General features: G+C 47.0%; 1 protein-coding gene across 8 annotated transcripts in view; it reads left to right on the top strand.

Annotated features, from left to right (window-relative positions):
* The window catches only part of ENPP3 (ectonucleotide pyrophosphatase/phosphodiesterase 3), a 783,610-nt gene that overhangs the window by 487,525 nt on the left and 272,138 nt on the right, over positions 1-23,947 (top strand). For all 8 annotated transcript variants that reach the window (XM_085611575.1, XM_085611577.1, XM_085611569.1 and 5 more), the window contains exons 15-17: positions 9,092-9,123; positions 20,214-20,341; positions 23,499-23,565. In XM_085611575.1, coding sequence (XP_085467701.1) covers positions 9,092-9,123; positions 20,214-20,341; positions 23,499-23,565 — 227 coding nt within the window. The remainder of the gene's footprint in view (positions 1-9,091; positions 9,124-20,213; positions 20,342-23,498; positions 23,566-23,947) is intronic.

The following is a 23,947-nucleotide window of genomic DNA, read 5'->3' as shown; positions in this document are numbered from 1 at the left end:
TTTGAACTGCCGTTGATCCACGGACATTGTGCTCATGCTGATTAAAGCTTTATTTTTTTTTTCATTATCACACTCCTGCTATGGTGGTATTGGTGTTGGTGGGGCTGCTACATTGTTTTGGGTGGTGTTTAAGGCTTTGGGTGTGTGGGATTTGTAGTAGTGTTCTGCTCTTTGGGGCCACCCTAGGATCTGTGTGCCATCACAAGGTGTTGGCTAACTTCCTTAGGTCATGTCAGCAGTTACTGCATGGTTCAATTGTCCCAGGGTGTATTCCTTCCTCTGTGTACCCAGTTTCTTCCCTGCAGGGTGTTCCCAATGTTTAGCGCAGAGCTGTGTGTACATGAGCTGTGTGTGTGACGGAGCCCTTCTACTTTGGCCATGCATGCATGGCCATGTCTCCACCTGCAACAATCGTGGCATCCTTGGTGATCACTGTACTTGTGTGTGGAGTCAGTTGACATGAGTTCATGGGGACATGTTCCCTTGTAGGCAGTATGGATGTGGGTAATTGTGGCATCACACACATGTGTTACACCCCTCCTGGGTGTGGACACTGCTGGGAGGACTCTGCACCCACCCCTCCTGGGTCTGGACACTGCTGGGAGGACTCTGCACCCACCCCTCCTGTGTCAGGGCACTGCTGGGAGGACTCCACACCCACCCCTCCTGTCTCAGGGCACTGCTGGGAGGACTCTGCACACACCCCTCCTGTCTCTGGGCACTGCTGGGAGTGATGGGCACCCACCCCTCCTGTCTCAGGGCACTGCTGGGTGGAGTCTGCACACACACCTCCGATTTCTGGATATGTGCGCTTGGCACATACACGGTGGGGTTACGCACACTGCATTAGAGGTGAGGGTACGAGTCTACTGACACTGGTGTGGTGGGGGTACGCTCCGTACGTCCGCGGGTGGGGGTACGGGTCGTACTTACACTGTTGGGCTGGGGGTACGCTCCGTGCGTCCGCGGGTGGGGGTACGGGTCGTACTTACACTGTTGGGCTGGGGGTACGCTCCGTGCGTCCGCGGGTGGGGGTACGGGTCGTACTTACACTGTTGGGCTGGGGGTACGCTCCGTACGTCCGCGGGTGGGGGTACGGGTCGTACTTACACTGTTGGGCTGGGGGTACGCTCCGTGCGTCCGCGGGTGGGGGTACGGGTCGTACTTACACTGTTGGGCTGGGGGTACGCTCCGTACGTCCGCGGGTGGGGGTACGGGTCGTACTTACACTGTTGGGCTGGGGGTACGCTCCGTGCGTCCGCGGGTGGGGGTACGGGTCGTACTTACACTGTTGGGCTGGGGGTACGCTCCGTGCGTCCGCGGGTGGGGGTACGGGTCGTACTTACACTGTTGGGCTGGGGGTACGCTCCGTACGTCCGCGGGTGGGGGTACGGGTCGTACTTACACTGTTGGGCTGGGGGTACGCTCCGTGCGTCCGCGGGTGGGGGTACGGGTCGTACTTACACTGTTGGGCTGGGGGTACGCTCCGTACGTCCGCGGGTGGGGGTACGGGTCGTACTTACACTGTTGGGCTGGGGGTACGCTCCGTGCGTCCGCGGGTGGGGGTACGGGTCGTACTTACACTGTTGGGCTGGGGGTACGCTCCGTGCGTCCGCGGGTGGGGGTACGGGTCGTACTTACACTGTTGGGCTGGGGGTACGCTCCGTGCATCCGCGGGTGGGGGTACGGGTCGTACTTACACTGTTGGGCTGGGGGTACGCTCCGTACGTCCGCGGGTGGGGGTACGGGTCGTACTTACACTGTTGGGCTGGGGGTACGCTCCGTGCGTCCGCGGGTGGGGGTACGGGTCGTACTTACACTGTTGGGCTGGGGGTACGCTCCGTGCGTCCGCGGGTGGGGGTACGGGTCGTACTTACACTGTTGGGCTGGGGGTACGCTCCGTACGTCCGCGGGTGGGGGTACGGGTCGTACTTGCACTGTTGGGCTGGGGGGTACGCTCCTTGCATACGGGGTGGGGGTAGGGTCCGTACATATCCGTCCCCATGCTATGTGATGTTTGTGCGGCCCGTACCCAGGCCTTTGCCACGTGGGTGCGATCCGTCCCGCCATTGTTGGGGTGACGTGTGTGGGCGTGGTCCGACTCGTACCCACGCTCTTCAGGCGTGGGTACGGGACGTACCTGTCTGGTTGTGTTGCCGGTTCGCGTGGTGACGGACTTCCGTTGTGGCGGTCGCTGGCTTATCAGGACACGCCCCCACCCCCTCGTGGTGACCAGGGCATGGGAGTCAGGTATGTCCAGGCCATGTGTAGTGTGTCACTCATGTGGTTGTTTTGTGGCCTGCCCTGGTCGTGCCACCCCCACCCCACCCCACTTTCCCCCCTCCCTTAGTTATTCTGACCTTCTGCGGCGTCTGCGTCGTAACCTGTAGAGGAGGTGTACTGCTATGAGGGCAGGGATGACTCGTAGGTTCGGGTCCATGTCTGTCCGTCGCGTACTGGTACTCCTTGCTCGCGTCGTCCTGTCGCGTACGGGTCCTCCTTGATCGCGTCGTCCTGTCGCGTACGGGTCCTCCTTGGTGGCGTCGTCCTGTGTGTCCGTCACGTACTGGTCCTCCTTGTTCGCGTCGCCGTCTGTCCGTCGCGTACTGGTGGTCCTTGTTCGCGTCGTCCTGATTTCCCGGCAGTTTTTGGCTGCCGCAAAATATTCACCGTGCGGGGTGACGTCGGTGCGAATCGTGATTCCTGGGTCGTGAATGGCTGGCTGCGTGCGTCCCGACGTCAGGTCGGCGCTTTCCCGGATCGCATTGGTAGGTGTTTTTTGTTCGGTCGGTCTTTTTTACGATTCGTACGGTAATGGTGTACCCGTGCGAATCGTAATTCCATGTTTGTATATTTTGACGACCGGGTACGCGTCGGACGGAGAATATGCTCCGTCCGACGGTTCGTACCCGGTTTTTGCCGGATCGTGATCGGCACCCTAGTCTATATACGAGTATCAATCATAATCAAGGAATGCAGGCGATTCAACACTTCTTGAATGATCGGCCAATTAATTTGGCAGAACATAATGAAATGATAATTGAGTTTGTGACATTCTGCCTGTATAATAACATCTTTTTGTTTCAGGATGTCTTGTTTAAACAGATACGCGGTACCGCGATGGGAACCTGCTTCGCCCCCAGCTACGCGAACTTGTTCGTGGGCTGGTGGGAGGAGCAGGTGGCCTGGGCGGAGACCAATGTATGTTGGACTCATAGAGTCATTTGTTGGACTAGATACATTGACGATTTGTTCATTGTTTTTAATGGAACTGAACAAATGGCAAACAATTACGTGGAAGTACTCAACAACAATGACCTTAACCTCAGGTTCACAGGGGATATTAGTAATAAACATGTGAACTACTTGGACTTAGAGGTGTTCCCTGTGGAAGGTAGACTGTGCACTCGCTTGCATAGAAAGCCGACCGCAGGGAATTCCGTATTGCATGCTCGGAGTTGCCATTTTGAGAAGACCATAAGTAGCATACCCTATGGTGAACTTCTTAGAATTAAACGGAATTGCTCCCTAGATAGTGACTATCAAGTAGCAGCAAGAGAAAGCATGAATAGGTTCAAGTCAAGAGGGTATCATCAGGACATCCTTAATGAAGCTATGAGGAAAGCAGAAACAAAATCTAGACTTGATTTGATTGAAAGCGAGGATCACATTACTAGACCAGCAAGTAAGATTGACAACAAATTCAGGATTATCATAGACTATTCTGAGGATGCTCAGGTCATCAGAAACATACTGAGAAAGAATTGGTACATCCTAAAAACGGATTCAGTCTTAGGAAAAGACATACCAAAAGCACCACCGTTAACATTCAGAAGAGCCAGAACGTTAAGAGATGACCTAGTACAAAGCCACTGCAATAAAGAAAGGATAGCACCACCCTTTGGGAAAATAACTGGTTTTTATCCATGCCTAAAGTGCAGGGCCTGTAAGAATAGCAAGAAAACAACACACTATAAAGTCCCAGGTCTTAAGTCTCCCAGAAAGATCAATAAACTGATGAATTGCAATACCAGTTTTACAGTGTACTGCCTGGTTTGCCCCTGTGGTTTATATTACATAGGGAGCACCATTCACCCAACTAAGGTTCGCATCTTGGAGCATATGAGGGCGATTCAGAACAAAGATGTGTCATATCCGGTGGCAAGGCACTTCGAATCTTTTCACCAGAGCAATAGGGATCTATTGAGTTTTTTCTGCCTGGATCATGTTCCATTAAATGTCAGAGGGGGCGACAGGCAGCTACAACTAAGGAAACTTGAATCAAGGTATATCATTGATGTTCAGACCAAAATGCCACTTGGTTTGAATAGTGGGGAGGAGTTGGCTGTACACCTGTAGTTTAAAAGTATCTATATATTGATTTTGATTATGCTGCATATAATTCTAATTATTTTGAATTGTTTTTTCAACATATGACAGACAAAGTACCCATTTAGGGTGTGATTTTGTGGATGGCCCATTCAGGGCAGTATTATCGAAAAGAGAACTATATTTATGTTCAGTAATGGCCGCCAATGGGGATTTCAAACCCATCCAGGGTGTGATTTAGGGCTGAACTGTATTGCAACAAAGAAATGTATTTGTACTTGCATGTTCAGTGATGGCCGCCAAAGTGGACTGAAGCAAGTCCTATGTTGTTGTCTATGCAAAGGGAGTATTTATGTCCACTCCAAAGTTGTTGCCTCTAGCAATTGACGAAGGCGATAGCTGAAACGCGTTTTGCGTTTTGCTGTGAGCTGTTCCAATAAAGAATAATTGGATAACTGTTCCCGTGAGTGCTGGTGCTTGTGTACCCGGAGCGTTGACTGAGTGCGGTGTCCGTCGCCGCAGAGAAAGCACCCGACCGCGAGTGAAGGGGCGTGACGGAAAGTTGAGCCGGATATATATATATATATATATATATATCACTTTCTTCTCCACATCCGGCAAAATCCACACCGAACAGATGGACACGGACCCAATGTGAGTGCTAAGGTGATTTTACTTCACTCCTTTAGTTACCATGACGCGTTTCAGCTCCACAGAGTCTTGTTCACATGACATGATATATATATATATATATATTCACTTAAAAAACCATAGGTTTCACACATGTTATAGTTAGCTGGACATTTCACTCGTGAAAAACCATTGAAATTCCCCCGTTATAGTTAGTGCAGGCAACTATAACTCACGCGACCGCAATCCTCTGCTGATGACGTCAGATATTACATCCATGTATTTAGACACTTATTTACCCATGTCTTCTTCCATTAATTTTTAGCTATACATATATTACAAATATTTTTTTTTCAGAAAGACACATATGTCATCAGTGATGTAATATTTGACGTCATCAGCAGAGGATTGCGGTCGCGTGAGTTATAGTTGCCTGCCCTAACTATAACGGGGGAATTTCAATGGTTTTTCACGAGTGAAATGTCCAGCTAACTATAACATGTGTGAAACCTATGGTTTTTTAAGTAAATTTCCAAGGTTTTTTAAATGCTAATTCCTAACTATAACGTGTGTGAAACCTATGGTTTTTTCAGTGAATTTGTACGGTTTTTTAAATGCTAAGTTATGTATTTTTTTATTTTTATTTTTTAAGGTTTTTCCCCGTGCGCGTAACGTACGCGCACGGTGCACTTCGCGCACCGCATGCCCACGTTATGCAGTTCGCGGAATTTTTCCGTTTCTACCGTACGCGCACGCTACGCATACTCCGCGATTTTTCGCAAACAAATTAAAGGAAATTTTGGCACTTGGGGGTCCTTCTGGGACCCCCTGACAAAGGCTAGGGGGTCAGGAACTGTCCCCCCTGCCCCCTTTTCACATTCTCCACCTTTGTTTTTCACCCCCTCAGACTGCGAGAGACAAAATGGCGGCCGACACTTCCTGGTTTCGACCGATTCGAATGTTTACTAAGATCTAACAACCAATCAGAATCGCGCTCGCGCACGGCAGAGTGCGCGTACGGTAAGTTTCACCGTACGCGCACGGTGCGCGCTTATAGATATATATATGCTTTTAAATGCTATTTTCTCTGGAAATACTGAACAGATTTACACCAGACCTGCAAAAGGCACATCCCTGACCTGAGGACTACCTCTCTGCCAAATTTCAAGTAATTCTGTTCAGCCGTTCGGGCTGTAGCTTGGACTAAAGGTCCTATAGAAAAATGCATGGGGAAAACGCGTTTTGGGACCCCCCCTTTTTCTCAGCCCCCGCTCGACGAATCCCCCCGAGACTTTCAGGGAAGGAGCGGAGCAGAGCGCCCCACCTATTTTGAAAATTTCGCGAGGATTCGTCAATCGGCGCCAAAGTTATTCCAAATAGAATGTTGCGGATTTCCTATGGAAACACGATCCTAACTATAACTATCTACTGGCGACCGCCAGTAGATAATTTATATATTTGTTATATTAGATATTTTTTACACAATATTCCTGTAGCACGATATATATGGTTTCGATATTATGTCAGTGAACCGACTTCTCTAAGCCATTGTGGTGACTTTGAACTTTTTCATTTAACAGAACAGAATGTAAGAAAACTTGGCAGTCGTGCTTCTCGTTTGCTTCTGGTAGTGTGTACCATGCAGTGGCGTAGCTAGGCCTTTTGCCGCTTGTGGCAGCCCCTGTGTTCCCGCCCCCCGCAGCAGCTGAATTTAAGAGCAGGGCCGCTGGCGATTCCCCTGCAACTGCTGCAAATAAGAGTAGGGAGAGACCGCTGCCCCCAAAACCCGTGCCGTACCCCACCTTGCTACGCCACTGGTACCATGCAAATGGAATGAGGAACGCATGATTGATGACATGAAACTGAAGTTTTTCAATTTGTATTATCAAAATGGATGTAAAAGAAGAGTTTAATATTATGTGACAGGATAAAGGTGCTCCCCCTTGATTGACTCATACATTTTCTAACTGCACAAAGAGACAACTGAAGTTGTATGTTTTTCACATGAACCTTTTTCGTGCTCTGTAACAGCAGATGGAAGAGGCCGAATTGTAATTTTATTTACCATTAGGGATTTGGACATGGGAGTAATGGTCAGTATTTTTTCAGATATGGATGGAATCCCTAGTGATGGCACTTATGTAGGCTGGCTCACATATTGGATTCTGAGGGGGCAGGCTGGATAGAGAGGCTCCACATCCCAAAACTAAGGCCTAGCTTCATCCATCCACTCAGCCCTTCTGCAAGAGCCTTCACCCACTCTTTAAATTAACAAGACCCTAGCCCGGCTTCCTCAACAACCTGCGGCTTCCTAAAATGTAATCATTTCTTCATAGCAGTGTCAGTCAGTATCACTCTGCACACATGACACAGCAGGCTAAAGGATCCATGCCAGAATTTTTTAGATAACTACATTTGTCTAAATATGGATATGCTAAAAATCTGGCATGGATTCGGCCCTCCAAGACCGACTTTGGAGAACCCTGAGCTAAACAATATCAGGACAACAAGGCCAAATGGCTGAGGGGCCCTGGAGGCCAGGCCTCGTGCACTATCGGGTGCTTGGGGGTAGGCTACGCCCCTTTACGTGTACACACACATACACACACAAACACTAGCACACTCTCACACACACTCACAAAATACATGCACACACATTCAGATTTTTTTCCCTGTTTCTCGCTCTCTTTTTTTGCACACCAGGACTCAATTTTACAGAGACACTGGGATACCTTTCCTTCTAGGCCTACACCCGCACGAAACAAGAGCTACAACTTACAACCTTGTTTTTTTTTCCACCACATACATGTTAAAAACACATGAGTATGCTCTTGTGTAATGAAACTGGCGTTCATTTAAAGCTTGCGCAATCTAGAACTGCAAAAAAATACCTCTCTTGCAAAAAGAAAGACTGAAGATAAACAGCGCCTGCTGTTAAATGCTTGTATCTGTTGGCCTTTATGGAGTACTACAGTAGGGGCTGAGAGGGCCCCCTCCAGTGTGGGGAAGCCTGGAGGGGTTGCGGGGTTTCTGTTAGGCCCCTGCCTCCTGCATCTTTTTGTTCATTAACAGTAGCTTGGGGTTAGGGGGGCAGGAAAATGAAGCTCCCTCACGTTTGCTAGAAGCAAGAAGGATTATTAAACACCCTCGTGGTCCGAGCAGCTTTCCCCCTCACTCCCCTGATCGCAAGCTCAGTGAGAGCTGGCAGGTAACTGCTCTTGCTGTAACTGTCAAGTACTTGCAGCAGAAACCATACAAAAGATGCGGAGTTCCAGGGGATATTTGCATCCCCTGCAAGAGAGGTTGGAATGTGAACACTTTTTACTATAAACTGAAATGTAAGAGTTCTGATTGGCTGAAATGATTATGTGCCTTTCCTTTTCAATTTCTACCTCTTACACTGAAAATATTATGTTTTACTAAATCCCAAACAGCTGAACAACACAAATAATACAAAAATACAACTTGAGCCTCCCTCCATCTTTTCGTCCTTCAACAGCTCTAATGAAATGGCTATATGCCATACTCCGAGGGCGAGACACTGTATATCATAACCGAAAGTTACAATCAAGCAATGGCTGGGGGATGAAAGTGATTGACATTTACAACCACCAGTGGCTGGGAGGAGATGCAATTTCACTCTTAGTATAATTTGCATTATGCTTGTTAGAGGTGCATAGGTGTCTGCAGCCAGACATACAAATAAGCTTTTGAGTGGGATGATAATGCTCCTAAGGCTCCTGATGTGGGCCATTTCAAACTCAGTCGCACAAGGGTATATTTTTACATCTTGTGGACAAAGGAATATTTTGTCATGTTTGGTGCAATCTTGATATCATTGAGGTAGAGCGCAATTTCCATGAGAAATTTTTAAACATAGGTTCACAGTACATTCAAAGCATGATAACCTGTGCATTTTTTGCAAACAGCTATAGATTTTGCTAAAAAGTCAGAGTTGTTTTCTCTTGCAACATTGTAAATTAAGTGAAGCTTCCTTTTGTACTGCCGAATTTGATTAATTCATTTCTAGCCGAATTTGATTAATTCATTTCTAACTACAAAATGTAATCATGTGACTTCGATGTGTAAAGGGTGAAGTGATTGCTTATCTCTTTTTTTTTTTTTTTTGCAGTTGATTCTGCGGGAATTGTCAAAAACCTGACAGTGAGTACAATATTTTTCTCTAGGTCCCTTTGCTCAAAATGGTTAGTCAAAGAAAGCTATTGTATTATATTTTTTGATAGATTAATGCATAGTTTTGATCCACAATTTGGTAGACAACATTCAGAAGAGTGGCTCCTTAATTTGTTTCTACCCATCAAGGTCAATTATAGGTAAGCAAGGGCCATAGATATTCTGGGGTCGATATTCAGGGTTTATACTCATTAAAAGGAGTTTATGGGATACTTTAACAAATCTATGTTACTACAGTCCTACATATTTACCACTGTTAACCAGAAAAGCACCAATACTGCATTTTCCTGCATGCATTCAATTTCCTAGAGATGGGCGAGCCATTAAAAACTCGAGCCTAAAGCACGGCTCTGGCTCAGCTCGAGGTCATCTTGGAACCTCGAGCCTATAAGAACCAACCTTTCATGCGGCTTCTGCCTGCCACCTTTCTACTACCCGAGATGTGGCAGTACTGCCAGAGCTGCTGACTTTGGAACTGGAGAATGACGCCCGAGTCTCTGCGTCGGCTCAACAACCTCCTGTGATTCTGGGCAATTCACTTAATCTGCCCAAGCTTATAAACCTTGAATGTGACCTTGTGTAATGTAACTGGTGCTTCTGTGCAGCCTTCAAATACCGTGAGGTCGAGTTCCCTCTATATAACAAGCATTGGCATAGCCAATAGGTCTCGCCCTTGGGACCTTATAAGTGTTTAACCATGCAACAGTTAATGTTGTTGCACTAAGGATATTGTGCTGCAAAACTGAATACTTATAAGGTCCAAAAAGCGAGACCTATTGGCTATGCCAATGCTTGTTTTCCATGTTGCATGTTAGTTTTGCTTTGCTACTAGAGAAGTACAGTAAAGAAGGTATAGTCATAACCTGCACCTTCCTGTCTTTAATAGAGGTCAAACCTCCGATCACTTTTAGCAGGGGAGAATTCAGTCGTTTTTTCCCCAGACTGCTAGCATTTACCCTTAATAAATGTCTTAACTGGAACTTGCACTCGTCACATCTCACCAAGTCTGTTTTATCCTACAATACACAACTTGGTTGCAGCCTGCTTTTGAAAAGTAGGAAACAAATATAAAAGACACCACGTCCTAACATACCTTGCAGATTAATTAGATTGTGAGGAAGAACGGACGGACTTTTTAACATTTTCAGTTTCTCGGAATCTTTTCAAGATGGACAAACAATACAGAATAAAACAGCACTAACGGATAAACGGAGGCTGGGTGATGTCCCAGGAGGTGTTTGACGTTTTCAAAGAGAACTCCTGCTATACCTATAAGAATTATACCAGATTAGAAGCACACCGCTTCCCGGAGATAACATGGTGGGTTACAGTTTACACTTCACAACGTCTTTTGTCAGTTCTAAATGTGCCTAATACAATTACCACATAACCGCAGATCACGCCCCGGTAGTGGGCCACCGCTCAAATAAACTTCTTATGCAACAGCCTGCCTCTGCCCTCGTATTACCACATATTTTTTGATTAATGTTTGTGGGTGGGTTGCTTTCCCCAACCTTAATGGTTTTTAAGGTATAAAAATGATGATTTGGGAAGCATATTCCACCTGCCAGCCACTAGTAAAGAAACAGAAGATGGATAAAAAATAAAAGCTGAAACGTCCTACATTGTTAACGGTTTCAGCAGACTCCAAATACCCGCGTTCTAACACGCACATTGCACACATCGGCGCGCGGATTGGGAAATTGCCCTTTTATTTGCCACGTATGGCATTCCTTTGAGACAGAAGGCGGCCTGTGGGCATTAATGCGTTAATCCTACCTTCGCGCATCTTGAACATCTCCGGCAGGCAGATGATAAACATGATGCCCACTGCAGTGAGGAGTTTTATGAGCGTGGACTTGGCGCCGGCCCTGCACATGTTACGCTGCGGCTGTAAGTTTGTTTGTAAGACGCTTTCTGGTTCATCAAGTGTCTTAAGTGAACTCGAAGCTGCCTGCGCCTTCTTTGAAGTCATTTCCTTTTGGAGCGAAACTATTTTTTTGTCCACAGCTAAGCTTTTTTTTGCGTCGAGTTCCATCAGCTAAGGTTTTTTTGCCTACCGTCATCAATTTTCCACGAAGATAGCCAAATTTCACAAACATACTGAATTTTTTTATCTAAGCAACAGAAATGAAAATATTATTTAGGGTCAAAAGAACAGTAGAAAACAAGCATTGGTCGCGCGGCCGTGAAAGTGACACAGTCAAGCAGCCCGCGAAAGTAAAAGTGATCGCGATCAAGCGCGTTGATGTGACGGAGGAAAGACAGATGGCGGCTGCGTGCGTGCACGCTCGCGTGCATGCAAGCTTTAGGCCACCAAAAGCCTGTGGCAGCACTTTCAAAATCCACACACTAAATTTCTCGAAGAGCAGCGCATGCGCTGGCTCAGCGAGACCTAAAAACTGCTGAAAATGGATAAAGCCTTAGCATAAGGAATATCAAATAGATACTCATTACTGGCTGATATGTACAAAATGAAATCAGAAAATATGGATTCCCTTCCCTGATCAGGGTAAATTGATTTATTAGACTAAAATGTTGCTCTCTAGGAATCTGGGGCATGTAAACGGTTTACACCACAACTGTCTTGCCTATTAATTCACTGATGGTTCATGTTTCAAAAACTATTCTAGTCCTGTAATATGACTTATTAATGTCAAAGCTTCCACATTTTAAAGAAATCCACTTTTTTGATTGTTTCAAGGCTCGTCTCATGAATGGGCTGAAAGAGCCAAGCCATAACCTTGGCTCGTCTCTGGCTTGGCTCTCCCTGTTAATTTGTTGGCTTGCCCACCTCTAAAATTTCCTATGTATCAGTAAAAGTTGCCCATTGTGTTAATACATGCTACACTTTTTCATATATTTGTTGTGTTCTTAAAAGGGATGTTGCATTAGTTAGAAGATTGGATTGATTATGATGTTGATGACCTTAAAGCCTTTGTTTGCAATGAGGCACAATCTTCTCATTGTTTATTAAAGTAAATGTTCCTTTTAAAAGGGGCAAGTTCAGTCCCTTATCCCTCCTGATAGGGGAAAAAGTTGCAGAAACAATACAGATCCATACATGCCTTCAACTATTTCAGTTTCATTAACATACATTATTGACCTGCGGCCGTATTACTGTAAGTGCCCCGGGGGCGCAACGGGCATTTGTGCCCTCTTTACATGCCCTGTGGCTCTTTGGAATTACAGAAGGGGCCACAGACGCTTGTGCGTCCCTTTCTGCAATACCGATATCACTAGCGCACATAACGCGCCAGCGCTATATTTAAAGGGTGTTCCCTAATTTGGGGACGTGCCCGATGCAAATGAGGGAATCCCTTCACCTCTGCACCCGCGCCATATTATAGACCTAGGCGCAGTGGCAATGAAGCCTTGAGGAGGTGCAATGAAATTTTAAAAGGTGCGCCCATCGCAATAAAGGGAAATGCGCTGCATCTGTAATGCAGCCCTTGGTCTATGCTAAAAAATGATGGGAGCATAAGAATATGACATCTCAGTCATGACAATCCCTTCCTGATCCTCTCAAAAGTTAATTGCCTGCTCGGACACAGCTGCTTCTGTCAGTGCACAAACTTATCCAGAAAACCAATGCATAGGACACGCCAACGGTTAGGATCGGGAGCGGTGCAGTCCCTAAATGGACTTTGATGGTCCCCAATTGGATCCGCCACAATTAGATCAAGTTCGATTGCAAACAATGCAACCTTCCTGTAAGAATGACAGACAAGGGTTGCATCAGCAATTTAGTAGCCAAGCATACATATAATTGGTACAAAGAACTCAGTACAGTTCTAAGTGAAATCCGGCATAGAGTCGCCTTCTTAAAATGGGGAATAGGGTTCTCCTCTGGTACTGAATCTACATATCCTTTGATTGTTCGTCAGCAAAGACTTTCATGCATTCTACATGGGTACCTGGTTCTCAGGATGTGCACCAAAAGGTAACTAGGTACTACCACCATTCTCTCATGGTGGTAGTACATTGGATTTCCAGTCATTCTCAGTTTATTCAAGCAACATTGTATAGCAGTGGCTCGAGAAATTCTAAATGTTCTTCGTTGGATTCAGTGAGAAAAAGTCTCTGGGAATTTACTGTGATATATTGTGACATCTCTGCAAGATGGAGGACAGTGTAAACACAATATTGGTTAGCATAAGTTTAGTTCATTTGTCTTTAATGTGGGAAAGAAAGAAAACCAAACACAACTGCCACACTTCTTGGGGCCTATTCCCATAGTGATAAAATGCATGTTGTGCCACCAATTTGCCTATCCCCTCTAAATAGTCTAATGGCTAAAGATGTAGGGAACTTATTACGAGTATGGCAGTTCTGCTGCAGCACTGCCACGTGCCATCCGCAGGAGGACCACCAAAGCTGTGGTGCGCCTGCCTGCCGAATTATGAGTTTAATCCAGGTTATACGGGCTGTGCTGAGGCGGGCTCACGGCTGTGGTCTGTTAGGCTCATAGGAAAGCCTAAAATGCAGTCCACCCCATGAGAGCAGCTGCAGCACATTCATGCATGGCGTGGCATGCGCCATGTTGTGCATGCCACACTTTAAAGGACCAGGGGTGCAATTCCAGGGGCACAACATGTGCCCCCCTGCATACACCCGCAGGCCCAGGAGCGGCAGGGGTCCCTGTTAGAGCCACCTAAGTTGCCTCTTCACCACCCTTTTCATGGCGAGCTAACCACCCAGAAAAGGGCAGTGGACAGGCAACTCTTCATATGCTTGGCAGAGCTTAAGCAGCACCACTAACATTTTAGTGTCCAAGACCGCTGCATGACCGCCACGGGATCCTGGATCCCTGGGGAACGGAGGGGTCATGTGGTGATCTGACTGCCACACTCCTAATGCTGCTGACCAGCCCTCATTGTGGCGGTGGTCGTAATGACACCACAAGTGCGGCAGTGCTAAGGACCGCCGGACTCATAATGAGGCCCTTAACAAATTTTGAACTCACTTATTGTAGACTTGGCTTGGCAGTTCAGGCTGGACTGTTCCCATGAGGCACAGTGTCAAGACTGATTTGCATGTAGCTGGGTCTGAACTGAGGTGGCGAAGTGAGCTAAGGAACGATGATGGATTCAACTCAGATCTGTGACTGGGGGTGAGTGTCTGAAAAGTGTCAGCGCTCCGTCAATCCTCTCTTTGTGTTTGCTTTGTTCACCCTAAGTTGGCAGGGTATGCCCAGACGTTGGTCCCTTGCTCACTTTGCCACTGGATTCAAGCTAGCCTGGCTGATGAGGGGTGTTACCCCGAAACCGGTCCCAGGATGCTTGTTTCCGGTTCAGGGAAAACCTGGCTTGGCAGTTTGGGCTGGACTGTCCCCATGAGGCACAGGGTCAAGACTGATTTGCATATAGCTGGGTCTGAACTGAAGTGGCGAAGTGATCTAAAGAACAATGATGGATTCAACCCAGATCTGTGACTGGGGGTGAGTGTCTGAAAGGTTTCAGCGCTCCGTCCATCATCACCTTGTGTTTGCTTTGTTCGCCCTAAGTTGGCAGGGTATGCCCAGACGTGGGTTCCTTGCTCACTTTGCCACTAGATAGAAGCTAGCCTGGCTGATGAGGGTTGTTACCCCAGAACCGGTCCCAGGTTGCTTGTTTCCGGTTCAGGAAAGACCAGGCTTGGCAGTTCAGGCTGGACTGTTCCCATGAGGCACAGGGTCAAGAGTGGAAGCCGCGGAACACAGAATTTTGGGCAATTCCGCGTTCTCTGCGGGACGCGAAATTACCCAAATTCCGCGAGCGGAACGGAATTTACCGCCCAAGCCTAATTTGCATATAGCTGTGTCTGAACTGAGGTGGCGAAGTGAGCTAAAGAACGATGATGGATTCAACCCAGATCTGTGACTGGGGGTGAGTGTCTGAAAAGTTTCAGCACTCCGTCCATCATCTTCTTCTGTTTGCTGAACTCACTTATTGTAACATAGTGCAGACAAGTGATTGAGGTTATTTGGAATTCGCATTTGCCATAGTCATTACTTTCAGAAATGTGGCTACATTGCAACTTCCTTCGACTCATTGTCAGTGAAATTGCTCTCCCTCCCTCGCAGCTCCATCAATTAAGTGAGGCCTTCCCCAAGCCCCTGCACTCTCGAGTGTTGGTGTTTGAGGCCCTCCTCCACCCGCAGGTTTCACCTGCGCCTCATCCCTGGTGGTCCAGTGGACCTCTGTCTCCATTCTCTTGCTCTGCTTTTTCTCTCCTTTTTCACTCATTTTTTCCCTCACTTCTATCTCCCCCTTCACTCTGTATCTGGGTCTTTCCTCCATTTTCTGACCTTTTCCCCTCATTTCAAGCTCCCCCTTCACTCTCTTTCTGTGTCTTTCCTCCATTTTTCACTCGTTTTTTACCCTCATCTCAATCTCCCTCTTTCACTCTCCTGTGTCCTCTGTGTCTTTCCTCCACTCTTTCTTGCACTTTTTCAGTCGTTTTCCCCTCATTTCAAGCTCCCCCTTCACTCTCCTTCTGTGTCTTTCCTCTGTTTTTCACTCGTTTTTTACCCACATCTCAATATCTCCCTTTCACTCTCCTGCGTCCTCTGTGTCTTTCCTCCACTCTTTCTTGCACTTTTGCTGCCTTATTTGCACTTTTCTCTCTCTTTTTGCCTTTTTCCTTTTGCCTTTTTCAGCCAATTTTTTCCCGCCGCTGCTGCCCCCGCGGCTCCTCTCCCCCAGCATAACCAGTGCGACCAGCCCAATCCAGCTTCCCTCCCTGCTCCCGCCTCCCAGCTGTCCAGCCCTCCCCAACCCCTACAGGCAAGCTCGTCTACGCCCGTCCGCAACCCGACTGCGACCAACGCTAGGAACCCTGGATCTCTGCAGTGCCAACGCTACGACCCAGCGGCACTCCATGCTCTCAACCCAGGCCGCAACAACAACTGCAAGCTAGCATCACCAGCCGACACCCATGGACCCTTCAGCTGTCACCGCTGCCGACACACCTGCAGCACCGCCAAGACCACTGACCCAGCGCAATCCGCCTGCAACAACACAACCGAACCGAAGACCCTGCAATGCATCCTCCTCAATGTCCGATCCCTCCACAAACACGCCACTGAAATCTGGGACCTCCTCGACAGCACTACCCCGGACGTAGCATTCTTTACCGAAACCTGGACCAACACCACCTCGGGACCAGACATCGCCATTGCCATTCCCCAAGGATATAAGATCTCCAGGAAGGACCGCCCCACCCACCCGGGAGGAGGAATCGCCATCATCCACAAATCCACCCTCCGCCTGAGCACACTCACCGACGAGCCCACAGACCTGATGGAAAACCTTCACTTCAAGATACTGGCCAGCCCTACCTCCACCCTCTGAGGAACCCTCATCTACCAACCCCCTGGACCCAGTGGACCTTTCGCCAACTCCATTACGGACATCATCTCCCCGCATGCCATCGCGTCCACCAACTACACCCTACTGGGAGACCTCAACTTCCACCTCGACAACCAACTGGACCCCAGCACGACATCCCTCCTGGACAACCTCCACAACATTGGACTCCGCCAGATCGTGACCGAACCCACACACTCAGCAGAACACACCCTCAACCCCCTCTTCACAACAGGAATCTCCATCACCTTCAGCCACACCACCGAACTCCAATGGACTGACCATCGATGCGTCCACTTCACCTTCAGAACACCCACCATCCACAGACACCAGCACCTGCTCCCACGAAGAAACTGGACCAGAATCACCGATGACCAGCTAACCTCATCACTCAGCAACTCCACCCCAACCATCACGGAAAACGACGACACCAACACTGCAGCCCGAACCATGCACAGATGGATCTCCAACAGCGCCAACACCATAGCCCCCCTCAAGAAAAACAACAACACCCACGTCAAGAAAACTAGATGGTTCACCACCGAACTTCGAGAATCCAGACGCACTTGCCGCCGCCACGAAAAGGCCTGGAGGAACACCAAATCCACAGAAGCCCACACCAACTTCAGAGCCGCCACCAACCCCCAACACCAACTCATCAGAAAAACGAGGAAAAAAGCGAATGAAGACAGAATCTCCACCCATGCACACAACAGCAAAGAACTCTTCAACATCATCAAGGAGTTCGCCCAACCCACCAGCGAGTCCACCGACATCCCTCCCTCACAAGACCTCTGCGACAAACTCAGCACATTTTTCCACCACAAAATCAAGAGCATCTACGACAACTTTGACGAAGACAACCAACACACTGAACCCTCACCAACCACCCCCGACACCCTGAAGCCAGCGGTCGACAACTGGACGGCCCTCACCACTGAATACACACTGAGGACGATGAAGTTAATCCACTCTGGGGCCCCCACAGACCCCTGCCCCTACCACATTTTCAATAGAGCTGCCGACACCATCGCACCCATGCTCTGCCACACCATCAACCGCTCCCTGGCAACCGCCTCGTTCCCTGACGACTGGAAACACGCTGAGAGCAACCCCTTCCTGAAGAAACCTTCGGCGGACCCCACCAACCTCAAAAACTACAGACCCATCTCCCTGCTCCCGTTCCCAGCGAAAGTCATCGAGAAAGCCATCAACAGCCAACTCGCCACATTCATCGAAGAGCACAACATCCTCGACTCCTGCCAATCCGGCTTCAGAAAAAAACACAGTACGGAAACCGCCCTCCTCGCTGCAACAGATGACATCCGTACCTTACTGGACAAAGGAGAAACAGCAGCCCTCATCCTCCTTGACCTCCCAGCGGCGTTCGACAGCCTCTCACCGCACCCTAATACGCAGACTCCATGACGCAGGGATCCAAGACAAGGTCCTCGACTGGATCCGCTCCTTCCTCTCCGGCAGAACGCAGTGGGTCAGACTTCTCCCTTTCCTCTTGGACCCTACACCTACCACCTTCAGAGTCCCACAGAGGTCCTCCCTCAGCCCTACGCTCTTCAACGTCTACATGGCTCCACTCGCCCCCATCATCAGAACCTACGGACTCAACATTGTGTCATTTGCAGACAACACCCAACTCATCCTCTCCCTATGCAACGAACCCAACACCGCCAGACACAACTTTCGAGAAGGCATGGAAGCCGTCGCCAAATGGATGAAAAACAGCTGCCTACAACTAAACACCAGCAAAACGGAAGTACTCATCATGGGCCCAAACCCAGACGCCTGGAACGACACCTGGTGGCCCCCCGCCCTCGGAAGCCCGCCCACCCCCATGGACCACACACGCAACCTGGGAATCATCCTGGACTCAGAGCTCAAAATGGACCGCCAGATCAACTCCGTCTCGTCCTCCTGCTTCCACACCCTCCGCCTCCTATGTAAGACCTTCAAATGGATCCCCCTCGAACACAGAAAGACCGTCACTCACGCCCTGGTCACCAGCAGGCTCGACTACAGCAACGCACTCTATGCCGGAATAAACAAAAACCTCACCCGCAAGCTACAGAACATCCAAAACGCCACCGCAAGACTGGTCCTCAACCTGCCAAGACACTGCCACATCTCCCAGCACCTGCGCACACTCCTCTGGCTCCCCATCGAAGCTAGAGTCACCTTCAAGATGCTAACCCACGATCACAAGGCCCTCCACGACACCGGACCAGCATACCTGAATAGCCGACTCAAATTCCACGCACCCCAAAGGACCCTACGATCAGCCCAGCTCTCCTACGCCGTGGTCCCCCGCACCAGAAATACCAGATCGGGAGGCCGCTCCTTCTCCTTCCACGCGGCCAGAGCCTGGAACGACCTTCCGCTCCACCTCAGACAGATAACATCGCTCCCCATCTTCGCAAGAAACCTCAAAACCTGGCTCTTCAACAGACCCCCTCCTTGATGGACTGGAACCTGCGAACCCCCCCCCCCCCCCCCCACCCCACAGCACCTTGAGACCCTTATGAGTGAGTAGTCGCGCTTAACAAACACCTGATTTATTTCGACAATGTTCTATTGCGTTTCACTACATATGCAGCTCCTAAAGTTTATAATATTACATTTCAACAATGTAATTATCCAAAGCCTTCACCATTGCACAAATATTATAAATCTTTACAGTCATCTAAGGATTCTCATTCCACTCACATCAAAAATAGAAGTTATTCTTTCATTGCACATTCCTTAGACCCCCATTTTCCTACAAATAGGAGGGTAAATATTAGAAAATGGGGAATTATACAGTTGTTTACAAGATTTCATCAATGGGAAACTCATTCCGGAGTTTTGCCTCTTTTAAACACTGTGAATAACAGATGCTACAATTCCCAATGTAATGATCCTTAAACTGCTCAATGGTACTTATGGAATGGAAAATGCATTCTGTGGTGCAGTCAGAGGTGCTCCGGGCCATACCAGTTTCTCAAAGATAACTGTCCATTACATCAATCAATAAAAAGTTATTTATAAATCGTGGCTTCTCACCCATAAGGTGCTTTCAGATGATTTTGAAAGCCCACCTCGTGCTTGTCACCAGTCCTGGAAATAGAAGGGAGTTTCTTCAGGAGCCTAAAAATAGAGTGGGTGAAGTTAGGAAGGGCGTAGTTTTCAGGAGTTACCTAGAAGCAGAGTCTATGACAGGGTTTTAGATGGCCGGGTCCTGTCTGGTTCATGGCAAACATAACCTTGGCTGCAGCGCACAGCGACCTTAGAGACTCTGCTGCACACAGAGGAAAAACATTAGAGGGAGCCTTGGTTGTGACAGCACAATGCTTAGGTTCAGAGGCAGCAAGCACTGACTAGAATTCTAATAGCCACTTAATGAAATGCGGAGAAGTAGTTTTTCAGCTCTAGTTCTTCAGAATGTATTTCTCTGAAAATGTACTTTCATTTGGTGAAAAGAGACAAGGATTGTAGCTTGTAGATTTGCTACATTGCTTTTCATGCTCATTTTCTCAAATATCTATATGTGGAAGAAGTACTCCATTTCATATGTGTAAAAGACACACACATGCACGCACGCACACACACACACAGACCTCACCCCCCCTCCCTGAGACAATGGTGAGCGTTTTACACATGAGTTATTGAGGGGATCTTTCTAAACCTAACCAGTTGTACTCTGTTTACTTATTTTAGTGCCGGAAGCCAAACCAGCATTTCAAACCCTACTTGACTCCCAACCTACCGAAGCGATTTCACTATGCCAACAACATCCGCATCGATAAGGTTCACCTGTATGTTGACAGGCAGTGGCTGGCTGTGAGGTGAAGTAACATCAACTGTTTCACATTTCACATTTTCCTCGTGAAATAACAGTCTGCTCCGATCTAATACATTTCGGTGTGCATGCACTTTTCCACAAAACTGTAAAAATACTCCATTTTGTTTCCATTATTTAATTTAGTCCTATAGCCAGCAAAGGTTTAAATATTTTGGTGCCCCGCCCGCATGCAATCTGCATGTCTATGATGGATATACAAAGCTCAGGATACAAAGAAGATACAGCAACAAGGTGTGAAAGAAGCCGATTAATATGGCATACAAAAAATTGAATGGCACAGACACTCAGGTGATAATTACATTTGTGCTGGGTGTTTTTTTTTTCTGCACAGTTTAAAGACCTGGCCTGGCAGTTCGGGCTGGACTGTTCCCATTGGGCACAGGGTCAAGACTGATTTACATATGGCTGGGTCCAAACTGGAATGGCATGGTGAGCAAAAAAACGATGGATTTAGGCCCAGATCTTTGTACTGGGGTGAATGTATGACATTGTTCTGCATTCTGTCCATCAATAGTTCTTTTTGCAGTTTAAAGTTTTAGGCACAGATAATGATTATTGCAAGCAAACAGTACTTAGGGTACATTAGGAATGTGTTATTTATAACATTGTTCACATTTTCCGCTACAGCTTAAGACCAGATAAAAGCTGAGATTAATCACGAGATAAACCCACCACAAGCGCAATTTGTGTACAGCACTAATGGTTTTACTGTTAAAGCTGGGGCAAAATACGAGTGGCCAGGGTGCAAAGCCTGGTTTACAAAATAAATTGTAAATCTTCACCAGCTTGTTCACTGTTTCACAGGTGTGCAGATTTCAGAATTTTAAGAATTCATAAATGAGTCAAGAATAATCCTGACAAACTTTTGTGCACCCATTTATGATGATTTATATTTATCCAAATGTTACATAAAACCTACCCGCGATCCTTTTTATAAATAGTCGGTTGCTGGTCGGATTACTTAGACAAAGACAAGCTTTATTCACTTTAGTAGCAAACCAAGCAAAGCAGCCGCGTAACTTTATCAATGAGATTCAGGGTGTGTGAATCAGAAATTTCCCTAATAAAAAAGCAGTGAGCTGTAGGGTGAATGGGTAAGATGACCAAGGCTCGGGATGGACTGTTCCAATGAGGATCATGGTCAGGACTGATTTGCATTCGATGGGCCTCTGGGGCTGATTTAGAGCTTGGTGGACAGGTACTCCATTGCAACGATGATAGCATTCTTGTCCGCCAAACTCAATATCTGTCTGTTTCATTTTCAATGGCGGACAGACAACAAGTTTTATGCTGACGGAGTAAAATTTGCTCCGTCCGTGTAAAAATTTCTCCGACAGAGTAGGAGCTATCAGCGGTAAGCCATCCAATCATCTCTCCTATTTAGAGTGGACAGTAGGATGGCTTTTTTAAATTTCTGTCACCGCCTGGTATATCCCTACCCAATCTGCCTTTACTCAGTCTGCAAAGCCCTAAATCATTCTCTCTGTCTAGATTGCCACAGTGGGTGAAAAATGATGGTTTGGAATGCTACCCAGAGAGACTGCTAGTGGTTAGAAAGTTTAAAGGAATTTGTCCCATTACCTTTTAGGTGTTTGATTGCAAATAGTATACCTGGAAACATGCCACTGGCACAGCTTTCAAATCCTACTACTGCCCATGTTTTTGAATTCTAATAAGTAATACATCTGCATTCCATTAAAGAGTGCTTCTGTTGGTGCAGATGTGTTACTTTTTAGGTTAACCGGTCACTATATACAATTAAGTTTTGAAACCAAAAATGTACAAGTTTAAACCTCTTAGTGAAATCAGGATGATGAGAAAAGCCAACACAGACCTGACTCACCTACCAAGCCAAAAATGCATTTTGTTGCACACACAAACCCCCCCCCCCAAGCTATACCCTTGATTAGCAAAGCATAATTTCTTGAAGCTCTTTAAACGAGGTTAGCCTCTGTTCAAACTGCTCATGTGTTTCAGGGGAAGCAGCAATGCTTCCCTCCTAACTGTTTGCCTTGATATATTGTTGTGGACCGCGTGGGACTGGAAACTTTACGTAGCCTTTGAACATTTTTCCATACTCATATTAGAGTAAGGTAGAAGAGCATGTGAGGGCGCCTCAGTGGACTAATGCAACCCATCAATGAATATGCGTTTGACGTCACTGACCATGTCCAATCCTAGTAAATCTACTCAGCCTTTTATTATTCTTAGATTGCTAAAATAACTACCATAGAGTTGGGTAACATTAAACATCCGTAATTCAGTGTGAAGTGTTGAACATGCACAGACTCACAAAATCTTATTTTAAGGCCTTCTCTCCCTTGTTTTACATTGAGGAGTTTATTCATTCATTCACAGCAGGATTTCCTAAAATATATTGGCTACGAAGCAATAGATTTAGCCCTATCTGCAGTGGCATGGTGCCTAGCCTTTAAGGAATCCTCCCTGCTTCCCATAATGGCCCTTCATTCTTGCTTGTGGGCTACTCCTGTTCTCAGCTTCCCTACTCTTTCTGTACCCTATCTTTAGCCCACGATGGGATGAAATATTCAATTTATTTTCTTTACTCCTAAACCACCCGGCCTAGGAGCTAGAAAAATTGAGATCTTTCCAGGCAAAAAAGAAGCAAGAAAAGGTGTAAGAGTACGTATGACCTAATGAGCGAAATCTCAGAAGCATTAGCTTTATCAGTAAAGGCAATTGAGTAAGTGTTCAAGCCATTTATAATTTAATACAACTGGACATTATTCTGCAAAATGACACCAGTTTTAGGACACAGAAGCTTCACCATGTTCAAATGCTGGATCAAAATACTTTGCCAGCTGCCCTAAAAACACTATGAAATCCCAAAAGATTTAACAAAGTGAGGCAAATTCATCCACAGAAAGAAATGCTCTTCAATGAACTGGTTTTTAAGTTTGTCTGTTATTTGTCAGATAAAACCAGGAAAGCTTGAAAACCTAAATAAAGTGAGATTATCATTGTCTCTTATTTCTTGAAATTTGATCCAGCAGTTAAAATATCTTTTCTACTTTATATAATCACTCCTAGCTAGTGTGATTAGTGTATATGTGCAATTTGTCTAGCTGACCAACCAACATTTTGCTAAGGAAACATGTTTTCTTACTACCTCCCTGTAGGGATAAATCGTATACATTCTGTGGAGGAGGCAACCACGGCTACGACAATGAATTCAAAAGTATGGAGGTAAGTTGTTTGTAATTGATGACTCCTTGTGTCCAGTGTCTTAGCTTAACAAGTATGTTCAACCTTTGCTTTGAACCATAGAAAAGTAGGTCCACATTGTGAATGAGGGACTAAGGTCTGCTGGAGTTAATTTAGGCTAATACTTCCAACACTTGTTTAGGGCAATGAAAAGTTAAACAAAAATTCAGTGTTTCAACATCATGTGTTGTTTAGCGCCAGTGTTAGACGGACCGGGAGGGTCGGCCGAGGACGAGGGGAGAGGTCTCCGGGGAGAGCCGTCTCCAGCGATCGTACAGACGAGTAACTTCCCCCCCACAGATGTACACCACACGAAGATAAGGTTTACCGTTCTTTATAAGCAATCTTAGGTACGATAAAATGG

This window comes from Triturus cristatus, chromosome 6 (assembly GCF_964204655.1).
Source record: "Triturus cristatus chromosome 6, aTriCri1.1, whole genome shotgun sequence".
Lineage (NCBI taxonomy): Eukaryota > Metazoa > Chordata > Amphibia > Caudata > Salamandridae > Triturus > Triturus cristatus.
This window is presented reverse-complemented; position numbering and strand designations above follow the sequence as displayed.